Consider the following 11,771-nt stretch of genomic DNA (forward strand, 5'->3'; position numbering starts at 1 on the left):
TCCCTCTCTCTCTCTCTCTCTCTCTCTCCCTTTCACTGGCAAAGGGAAAAGCCGGGAATGTAATTTGCACTAATTACCTTTTGCATGGACTTCTCAAATTCAACGTTCCTTTTTATGTTCGAACACCGAAGCCTCAAAGCTTCATTAAAGTGAATGCAAAACACAGATCAATCTTTCTATAAGGGACACAGTTGATGCTTAACACTTTGTGGCCATGCACCGCAATTCAGTTTCAGGAAAATCACTTGTACTTTTCAACTGCGCTCCTTGTGAATGGTAATAAAAACGCAGAGATTCGCTTGGAAGCCAGCAGAGGGACTATAGAGTAACTAAGGGAAAATACTGAGCATGAGGCTAAGCAAATATTGGAGACATCAGGGGTTATTATTTGCTTTGTGACGCATTCTCATTTGCATAAGGCTCCGGTGAGAATACAGGCGTTCTCCGCTTCGTTCAAAACACCCGAAGAGGTGAGAGACCCTTGTCGTTTGTACATCCAATGGGAATCTACAGGGTGCAGGCTGTACTAAGATTATTAAGACTATAGTGACTCAAAAGCACGTTTTCAAATTACAAACAGCCTCCTGTTTTACTACAAACCTCGCCAATTGCGGCTCACACGAGGAATTTGAATGGGCCGACTGCACTGCTTTCCATTTTCTATACATTTGAGCACGATCGCATGCGCGATTGAATCGAGGCTGTCGAGTTTACTGTACGTGAATATACAGTACACTCGTCACAGTGTTGGAGAATGTTAAATTTGCGATCCAAGTGACAGCAAACGGCTGAGCATTAAGGGGCGGCATCCAATTGGATTAGTAGCGGGCACATCGCTGCAGACGTAGCGAATTGATGTTTTATTTTTACAGTGGAATCAATACAGACAGCAACACCTTATGTGCATTGCTTTTCGGGCTCAACTGAACATGAATAGGATGTACAACAACGAAATAGGCAATGTCAGCAATTGTTGAGTGTGCATTTTCTAATACATTCGTGCAGCACAGATTGGATCTTTTGCAGGTGTTTCAACAGATAAAGACTCTTCTGTGCAAAAGCATGCAGAATAGTCTGACAGTACATGCAGATCGTCTCTCAAATGTGACTAAGAGAGCACCAAGTAGTGAGAACAATTAGCCGAGTGTCTGAAATAAATGCAAAAGTAAACACAGCATGTTGAATGATTTGACAGACAGACAGACAGACAGCATAGGAAGACGCGAGCGTGCAAACTGCAAAGCATCCCCCCGCTTGGGACTTACCTTCGTATACAGGGGCCATCGGTGCAAGGCTTTCTGTTATTCATGGCAAACAATAAATAGAGGCGTCTGCTTAAAACTCAATAAAAATCTACCATCTTGAACGAGAGATGAGAGCACCGCGTCGGTCTCCTGCATTACTGGCACAGTTCATTAGTGACGAAAAGGCTCTTAATTCCCATCCGGTCCACGGCGTCTTTCAAGCGGCGGTTCCGACCGCGATCCAAATGAGCCCACCTGCGTGACTTGCTCTCTGCAAGCTCCCAGGGCGAGCCACGGTGACAGGTTGACTTTCAGCTATTGTGCGACATGTCTGTGGAGTGAGGACTCTGCAAAAGTTGCAGAGGTCTGTCTGAGCGCAGCGAGTTTCGTGTGCGAGCGAGGGAGCAAGTCGATTGTCGAGCCAGTCGATGGGAAGATAGAGAGGGGAGGGGGCGACGCCAGGAAAACCAATCGTTACGAAACATGAATCAAACATATCAATCAGACAATGACGAAGCCCATCAAAAATTCCCATTTTCTTGAGTTTTAGCAATAGCCATGGATGGACAGATGGATAAATGGATAGACGGGTTAACAGAGAGAGAGAGAGAGAGAGAGAGAGAGAGAGAGAGAGAGAGAGAGAGAGAGAGAGAGAGAGAGAGAGAGAGAGAGAGAGAGAGAGAGAGAGATGCATGGATGGATGGGCATATGGATGGATGAATGGAGGTCAAGAGGTCAACATTATTGTTTAATGGTAGTATGGGGTGCAAATAATGGGAGTATAGGGATGCAAACAATTCACACACCATTACATTTCTGCTGGAGCATGTATGTGTTACGCAACTGAGAATTGGGTCTCAATTGCCTGGATAAATAAAGGTCAAATAAATAAATGAATAAATAAATGGGCACTCCAGTTTCCTCCCATTTCCCAAAAACATGCATGGTAGGCAGATTGAGCACTCCAAATTGCCCGTAGGTGTGAGTGCGTGTGCGGATGGTTGTTCGTCTCTCTGTGCCCTGCAATTGGCTGGCAACCGGTTCAGGGTGTCCCCCGCCTACTGCCCGATGACTGCTGAGATAGGCTCCAGTATGCCTACGACCCGCGTGGGGCTAAGCGGTACCGAAAATGGATGGATAGATAAGAGTGCAAGTGTGTGGCAAGAAAGTGGTTTCACAATATTTAAATTTCAGTTTTGACTGACATGTTCAAAGAGGTATTGATTAAACGAGATGTTGTATTTGCACCGTGTTGGCCACTTAATGATATATGTAGTATGTTTTGTCATTTCAAATTTTACACAATAGCTTGCTGTTCATTTTATTTGTGTGTGTTCATATCTGTCTTAGTCTGCCTACAACTAAAGCCTAGTCTGTGATGACGTGAAATTTGCCTAGAATGAATTTGAATGGAATCGGATTACATAGGCTCACAGCAGTGTGATTAATCTGTCACCAATCTCTAAATTAAATGCGTCAACTGAGAATTGTGGGTGGACGTTAGGGAGTGAAGAATTAGTGCACATCAAGTTCAGTGTGAAACTCTAATTCTACATCAGTATATAGTCTTTTTTGCACAAAAGCATTGAGGTCAGGTAACGATCATCTCGTCACGTAACCACTAGCGATGCTCTGTCTTCAGCATTTGCCAAGCTTTGCATTGTGTTTTACAATAATTTAGGATGAAGTATGTTACACCAGCCTGGAGCCCGGCCACACGTTATATAGAGTTGATCACTGGCCTCTAGTTACATGGTGATGTAACTAGAGGACAGGCGTCAGATTAGCGGCCCCAGGGTTTGCGCAGACCTACATTTGTTTAGCATCAAAACACAAACTGATGTAATTCTCAACTGTTACTTGACGCTGGTCTTTCTCAGTAGACCTGCATTTTTTATTTTATTTTTTATTTTGAGCCCACCAAAGATTGAATTTAAGCTGTAATTTTCATCAAGATTAATAAAGTACCATATCTCAAATATCAGCACTTATATATATGAAGCATTGGTTTTCCTGGAGGATTTTATTCTCACACACATCACTATAAAGTGTATTTCATGGAAATTAAAAAGAAGCCTATTTCGATATGATGATTGGTCAAACTGATGTTTTAATGTGAGTGTTTCTGCTTTTTCATTTTGAGTTCAATTCCATGTGTGACAGATTAGGAAAAATTGACAAAAGATGGACAGACAGGCAGATGGCCGCTGACAATTCCATGGGGTTAATCCATCAATCCATGGCTCTTGAGTTTGTCATGATAATTATGACTCAGACCAGAGAATAAAATCCCAGTGGGTGACTGATTATGTGGTGCATATGCCTACACAATAAGTACTAGAGGTACGCATGAGACTAAATTAGGATCCTACTTGTGCACCTCCTTGATTCTATCCTTCACAGTAAAGGTTTTTTATGGCCTAAAATGCCCAGTACAGTGCAAAACGATTCCAGCTGGTTGCTCTCATGAGTTGTAAGGTGTACACCTACTATACAAAGAGCCGCTTCGAGTGGCCTGGACACTATTTTCTTTCTATTAAATCAGGCTGTGTTCAATCAAGGTTCCACTGTATGCTTACGTGTACACAATCGTGGTAGTGGTCTTTTAAAGAAATCCCAACCAAAATGTTTCTCTTAGCAGTCACAACACACCAGAGTTCTGTGAAAGAGAGGAACAGCGATGTTTATAGTAATTGATTAATAGCGCATACTGTATACTCGGTACATGACTTATAAACAGTTCAAAGATTTCTCCCTCAGTTAAAATGAATAAATTAATATGTTAGGTGGAGAAGTATACTGCGATTTTGAGATGTCTAAAATGTGTGTACAGTACATAAGTGCCCTGTGGAATGCATCATCATGGGTCAGTGGTAAAGATCATCTACCACTAGTTAAACATTTGGAACGTATGAAGCAAATAAAACAAGTCATCAGTTTTATAACCGTAACATTTTTACTTTGTTGCTAAATTGTACGAACAAGCCAATGATCCTGTTTGAGTTGAGGGAGTCAAACCAGGATTGAGAATGTGAAAACTGACACCTAATTAGGGGAGTTCCTGTTTTTACTCAGAGGCTGAGTAAAACAAGTCGTATTGGCCAAAACAACCGTCTCGCTGCTTACACTGAAACTGTAATGAGGGCTTAAATAATTAAAACTGCAGAAAGAATGTTATGTGATTGGAAAAAAAAATATTACATTTTCTGAAGTTACAGCTAGTTTTTCCCCTACAAATTCAAACAACTGATTGAACATACACAGGGACTGATGATTCCACTTTTTTTTTTTTTTTTTTTTTTTGCCAGGGGTCGTATAAAAAGCTAAATATGGAATCAGAGGCCTGTTGAGCAACTGAAATTGTACATCATGCAAGAATGGGAAAGAATTCCACATACTCAGCTTTAACAATTAGTGTCTTCTGTAAAGGTTGAAAAGGATTTGCAAATTATTGTATCCTGTTTCTATTCACATGCGTTTTACACAACGTCCTAAATTCATTGGAATTGGGTTAGGGTTAGGGTATGCATACCTCTGAAATTATGTTTAAAGGATAAGAAGCACAAATGAGTGTCTTGTGTATGTTTTTTTCCCCCTCTGAACTTTTTATGTCAGTCAGAAACCTTCTCACTTAACGCTAACCTTTAACCTGCTTTTGTGCACTGAAATAACTTTGGTGCTGCTGATGCAACCCAGTCTTGTATTGGTTTTTGAATAGAATAATTGCGCAATTGTCTGCTTTTAACCTCTTCAATGTATGATTACAGCACAATTTTTAGTAGAAGAAAATTCTTAGTTACCTCTCATACTCCCTCTTCCTTCTTTTTTCACAAGCGCAGTGTGTTTCCTCAAAAATCTTTTGTGCAGGATCCTGTTCTGCACCACTTTGTGCATGTTCAGGGATGTTCGATCCTGTTTGTGTTCAGGTTGTCACAGCCTTCAGTGTCTCTGACATGAAACGACTGAGGATGCAACAGGCACGAGCTTCTGAAGGGGAGTTGAGAGTGCAGAGCTAGTGTGTCAACAAACTCATCTTTACTAGACGCGTGGCTTCATAAAAGCCATTACTTTTTATTTTATTTTCTACTGGTAATACCTGATTCCCTAAACTTCTCGTGAGTCAGACAATACAAGCCTTAGACCAATAGTAAAAATTTAGTTCAATTTTCCTTGTATAACAAGTGTTTAAACTTGGCGTGAAAAGCCAGAAAAGTTAGTGTTAAGTTGAAAGGAAATGATCACACCTATTGTTCAGTCAAGGTCAATTTCAAGCATTTTGAAGAACTTTAAAGACTACGGTTTGCAAGGTTTTCTTAGGACCCTAAAACCATGGCTAATTGCATATCCTGCTCAGACTGTGTTGTAGTACCTTTTTTATTTATTGAATCTGTATCCACAAGAAAGCACACACACACACGCGCACACACACACACACACACACACACACACACACACACACACACACACGTATATACGTATATGATCATGTGTTGCTGAGTAAAGGGCTAGAGTGCAAGCCTCTCCGTTGAAACCAGCAGTATTCTCTATTAGAGGAACAAGAAGATTGGTCAATCGAGAGAAACTACACCAAAGGCTGCACAGCATCGAACCGAATGGCAAATTGCCACAGGGTTTATACTTCCTGAGTGATAAAAGGCAGTTGGCTCATTTGTCAAAAGCCAGTGTCTGTTAAATATGTCGCAGCGCTCCACCTGTTTCACGCATAAAGGTCAGATTAGTCATCAACTGGTGCACTGCTTTGTTGGCCAAAACAGTTTATAATGTTTTTTTCTGGTTGCACGGACTGGTTGCTAATGGCTGAGAGAATATCCAGGATGATGACATTGTCAATACATAACCATTGTAGTAATTCACAAAGATTTTGATTTCCCAGCTGTGTGCGGTGTTTAAAAGATGAAAACACGGATCACAGAGTAACGTCCGAAGCTGAACGCTTCTTCAGCCATCAAATTCGGAATACAGCTACATATCGGGGATCTCTCTTACGTTGCAACCAAGTGCAGAGTCCAAAACGCCATTCTGCTCATAGCCACGTGAGATGACAACATCTGCCTTTTGCATGTCTGTCAGCTGCACAAGGATTCACTTTCATGCATCCCTGAGTAGAATGAGCAGGATGGAAAATGCATGGTGGATATTTAGTATTATGCTAAGGCAGACTTTATATGGGTCGCGTGTTATTTTAGTTGATTGTATTGAGAATTAGTGCATATATAAACATTTTCACAGAATCAGTCAAAGAATTCTCCAAAAAGAAAAACAAACATACTTAAACACCAAGGCCAGAAACGTCAGTATGTTTGGAACATGTGAGGTAGTGTCTATTTGTGAAGTTGCTGCTCTAAACGTTCAACGTTAATGATGATTTGCATCTTATCAAGCTAACCATATTTATGGGTGGCAGTGCACCGCCTAAGCACCGACAATGTTGTTTTTCAATTCCACAGCTCAGATGAGGTCAATCACACAGTGAATTTACTCATGCAGACAACAGTCCCGAAACAACTCTTTGCTTTTCAGTGCCGTGCTCTACTGCCTCATGTCCGTTTGACAGGATGAATGGCACAAATGGCGACAATATCTCCCTCCATTTATGTGACCGACTCTGTCATAGTTTTCCATGCATCAGCCAAACAAACCACTAATGATGATGATCTCATCATGTTTTTAAATGCTGCACACCAAAGCAGTTAAATACTCACGCTGTGCACATGCACGCGGACACCAAGGCGAGGACAGAACATTTCCTCCTCTTGGGGCCTGAAGTTCATGAGCTCAGAATGTGGCAGGGCTGGCTTTGGCACTTCTCTGCTGGGCAGAAATGAACCTCTGGTGAACTCTACGGAGGAAAAAGCATGGAAAACATTTAATGACCAACAGAGCCCCACTAGACAGTCTTAGGGCAGGTCTGGGGGCGGCAGCACAGAGGCCACAACACAAATTAATTTCCATATTTCTAGCATGACATCTGCTGGAGTCTGCAGAAATATTTGTTTTTACACGGGGCGGTTATATTGTAGCCTTATAAATTCTGAGTAGTAATGAGGGGCCTGAACAAGCATATTACCTTGAAAATAATAAAAGTCTGTCTCTGCTTTCTCGTAGGCTAACTAATTGCATTTTAGTTGCAGCTTAAGTAGAGATTTGCGTAGATTGTAAAATAGGACTGAAAAAACAATGTTACATTACATGCACAGATTTCTCCAGAAAGTTTAGTCTTTTTGTTTTCATCAGAAGAAAAAAAAAGTCCACGTGTGGGTGTTATTTCTTACAAATTATTGACCTATCTTATGACTCGTTGATGATGCCATGTTAGTGGATAAAATGTGATGATTGTGTTGGTATATAAGAATTCTGTCCGACAGCTGATGGACGGTACTTGCTTCTACTTACATTACATTAGAGTAGATTTTCAGAGCTTAAGACCGCTGCCTTTATAAAAGAGGGCAGATAACACTAGCTTCTGCAGTTTCCGATTGCTCCTTCTCACTGGTGATAAAACCCTCAATGTAATGTCCAGATTGTTAAGGAATGTTAGCGAGGAGCTCACTGATGCAGAATGTTCTTTTTCCACATGACAAAACTATCTGGACTCTTCAGGATGACTGTCCAAGTTTACCTGAAAGTGTGCTGAGTTCAAACCTGAACCAGCAGGTGAGAAAGTGATGGCACTAGACTAACATCTACAACAAGCTAACTTAATTACGGCAGGTCACGCTGAAGAGACTCCTGGTTGGCCAAGGAATGCCTCAAAATTCCCCCCCAGAAGGGCTAGATGAAGTGGCTGGAGAGAGGGAAGTCCGGAAAGCGACCCGACCCTGGAGAAGCGGAAGAGGATGGACGGATGGATTTTCTGCTTTTCTAGCAATAATGGAAAGAACTCACCACAAGAGATATCTGGAAATTCAGAAACTGTGGTAGAAGTGCATAATGCAATGAGTAAAGAGCTGACTGACTGGTTTTGCACTTGTGGTGAATATGTTTGCAGAATGACCTTAAGTGGGAGTAGCTGCTGGCATTTAAAGCTTCTGTCATGATTACTGCTCACAGCAGGTGAGGCCCTGACAAAATTCGCCAGCTTTGTGTAGGGCGCCGAAGGAATTACAAAGCAAAACACTCCTTTGCATGTGCGCATGAGCAACCACCCCCCACACACACACACACACACACGATAGTCGACGCTTGACAGGTTTGCTGGCTGGGCAACTTTGTTGACCTTCTGCTTCCCATGTTCAGCTTGACGTGTGCTGTCATTACTGGCCTGGTGGGTACATGGATTAATGACGGTGCACAAGACTAACGAGGAGCATCATGGCATCCGTTAATAAAATAAAAACTCTTTTCACAAATGAGCATAATGCAAAATATGAAAGAAAATGACACCCACTCAAACATTTGCATGATTTTGACTTATTAAAAATTATGTCAGATTCAACACCAGATGATAAGAATAAGAAAATAAATACATGTATTGTTCCATCGAGAACATTCTCGGTCATGACAAGCTAAAGCACTCAGATCCTTCTTACAAACAAGCGTGTCGGAGGTCTTTGAAAGCGCCTGCTAATCTTCACCCTTGTCTAATTTACTACCCTGCTGACGTCAAAGGCCAGGTTTCTGTTACAGATCCCTGAGAAGTCCCAGATTCCCGAACCTCGGATGCAAGACTCAGACCGACCTTGTGCTTCCTGTTGAAGTCCAGTTTAATAGCAGTGTGCGTTGAGGCACAGCGTGCGCTTCATGACAAGTAACTTGGCCTCCCCGGGGGACATGGCTGTAAATATCACTGCTGTTATTGTTGTTGAGGTGGATGATCTGCTGTGGGGGAAGGAATGCACAGTGATGGGTGTGTGGGCAAGATCACCAGAGAGTGCAGAGGTAGGGGGGATCCATGTGACCTGGCTAGGGAGAGGCTATGGATTAAGAGTCACATGTACAGAGGTAGACAGGAAGGAACGGTTTGTCTTTCTCTCCTCTCACGTCTACATGTTTGCATTCCACATCTGACCTACAATGTTGAATACATGAGGATTTTCTTTATCCTTTGTTTCCCTTATTTTCCCTGTAAGGTCCCGTTGAAATACAATAGCTTGTCTTCCGGGTCATAATCACAGACACACTTTCCCCCTCCTTGCTCCACCAGTAAGGAGGTCATTTTATTGTATTTCTTTTTGTCTGTCTTACATTCAAATGGGAACAAAAGAACCTATACAACCCGAACAAGGACATGACAAGAACAAATAGTTGAGGTCCATGGAAGTCCACCTCACCCGATCTGTAAGAAAGCACTAAAAGAGAGGACCCACATAGTGCTTTAAAATACAGTCACAAACATTATCCAGTAAACATGAGAAAAATATGTCAATCAAAACAATTGTCCCACTGAAATGCCTGCTTAAATAGATATCTTTGAACTGATTTTTAAGATGTCTACAGAAGCGGTAGCGGAGATGTAAGGGTTAAAAAATGCTTGTTTTTCAGTCTGCCTAATTTTGTTTTAGACCTTGTCCTGTTTCACATGAGTGCACTTTCTGAATGAGATGAAGTTTTCGCACCAAATAATCAAATATTTGAATTTTACTGCGTAGGGTTTGCCACACAAGCTCACAAGCACAAAAACATAGTCAAATGTGTTTCGATAAACTTTTTCTCCCTGTGATTCATACATACAGTAAGTGGTATAGAACCTGGATGAATGGTATAAACCACACATATCCTAAACATGCAGACAGTTAAATAAATGTTCTCCGGGATGATGCCAATGGTACAGGGGAATCAATGTTAAAAAGGACACCTTTATGATGTGGAAACATAAACCATGAAGCAGCAGTCGTTTTTCCCACTACAGTGCTCATGCGTTTTATCTTGTATTTTTTTAGAAAGCAAATATCCCCTTGTCTTCTGCCTCAGAGGTTCATTTCTCTCTCGTGTTGTTTATGGCAGCTCAACGGAGCGTCACTTACCAGCCCCGTCACAGATTCCACATTACACAATTCAGCTGTGGCATGGCATCACTGTGCTCCAAATTACTTGCTTTGTTTGTAGGATTAAATAATGGTCTTGCCAAAAAGTTCATCTTAGTCGCAGAAAGACTGGTGATTGTGTGTTTAGTGCAAAGTGTTTCAGCAGCCCAGGATGACATTTGCTCTTGGGTTAATCAGCCCAGACAGCGGAGAGATACAGCATGTTGTCTTAATTGGAATGAAAGCAACTTGAGGGATGATGTTACTGATTGAGTCTTCCATGTGTGATGTTTTTATTATTATTTCCACCCACCGCTTTCTCTTGTTGCGTCTTTAGGGGATGGGAAGGAAGGTGAAGGAGTTAGTGCTGTCGTTAAGAGTGTTGACTTTAAAGAACAGTAACAACAGCAAAAAAAGAAACAACTAATCAGTGCAAGTATGTGCTTGTCACATTTTTTGGGGGTCATAATTGGGACACAAGAGACATGTGTGGACATCGTTTTCTTTTATGATGTTAAGTTTGGTGCTATAAACTGGGTAAAAAAACATTTGATTGGGAACATTCAGTAGTCTGGGGAGAGAGGGTTGCTGTTGAATGTACAGGCTCAGTTATTGATGCAGCACTTATTTTTATTTTTCTTTCAAGCACAATGGGTTGGTTCTCTTCAATGAATGATTGATTGTGCTAACCGTAACTCGGAGGATAATGTACTGTACGACAGTCCTAGACAACAAGGCCCTATGACAGTAACGAACAACATCTAGTCTTTTATGGTGAAGAGATTGGCCCTTGCTCAGTCAAAACAATTAATATTCATGGTTGGCTGGAAGAAGAAGAATAACGGAGTGTCTCAACAGAGCCCCAGTAGGTTTTTGGTGATAAAGGACTGAATGCAGCAGAGGGTTTTCTTGGCGAGCTTAGTTTGTAATAGAACTTGGCTCATTCCAGGAAACCAAAGCCACCGTGGTCTGATCTGGTCCCATTTTCTAAAAACAACATGATCAAAACAAAGAACAAGATCAATGTTCGGTTCAGTTGTTCATTTTTGGGCAAGACTGCAAGCGAAGCAGATAAGAGTGGATTCTTTTGGCACGTGACTCTCGTGTTGTTTCTTCTTGATCAGAGGCACATTCTGCTCAATGTGATAAGTTGGCTATTTGTTTTGTTTATTTACTCTATGGAAATGGATGAAACAAGTAAAAATTACAACTTCCTTTGGCCACGAATAGTGGCTTTTGGGAATTTGTGCCCATGTTTGTATAATATTGTGCACATACCTACAAATGGGAATATTCACCACAAAGGTTTACAATTCAACAAAGCCACTTTTACAAGGCCCCTAAAAATGAAAAAGCAATAAACCCTGATATAGAAAATCTGCTGGTGTGACACAAGCATTGAATTACTTCATATCTCTAGGGCTTTATCAAGTGATCACAGAAAGATTTGCAATAAAAATGTCATCTTTTTTTCTCAATTCATCTACTGCTATGTCGTATCTATTTCGGGTTTTAACGGACACATGTCATTATTAACTTTGTT

The 11,771-nt window shown here is 41.3% G+C and overlaps 1 protein-coding gene and 1 long non-coding RNA gene across 2 annotated transcripts in view; one reads left to right on the top strand and one right to left on the bottom strand.

The window, feature by feature from the left end:
• The window catches only part of hipk2 (homeodomain interacting protein kinase 2), a 62,189-nt gene extending 60,530 nt beyond the window's left edge, over positions 1-1,659 (bottom strand). Inside the window, exon 1 of the mRNA XM_049722278.2 lies at positions 1,266-1,659. Coding sequence (XP_049578235.1) covers positions 1,266-1,284 — 19 coding nt within the window. The 5' untranslated portion in view covers positions 1,285-1,659. The remainder of the gene's footprint in view (positions 1-1,265) is intronic.
• Positions 398-8,370, top strand: LOC125970217 (uncharacterized). The gene is made up of 3 exons (XR_007482040.1): positions 398-470; positions 7,866-7,919; positions 7,977-8,370. It is a non-coding gene; the product is annotated as an uncharacterized lncRNA (long non-coding RNA).
• The last annotated feature ends 3,401 nt before the right edge of the window (positions 8,371-11,771 follow it).

The sequence above is a fragment of the Syngnathus scovelli genome, chromosome 6, assembly GCF_024217435.2.
Source record: "Syngnathus scovelli strain Florida chromosome 6, RoL_Ssco_1.2, whole genome shotgun sequence".
NCBI classification, from domain to species: domain Eukaryota; kingdom Metazoa; phylum Chordata; class Actinopteri; order Syngnathiformes; family Syngnathidae; genus Syngnathus; species Syngnathus scovelli.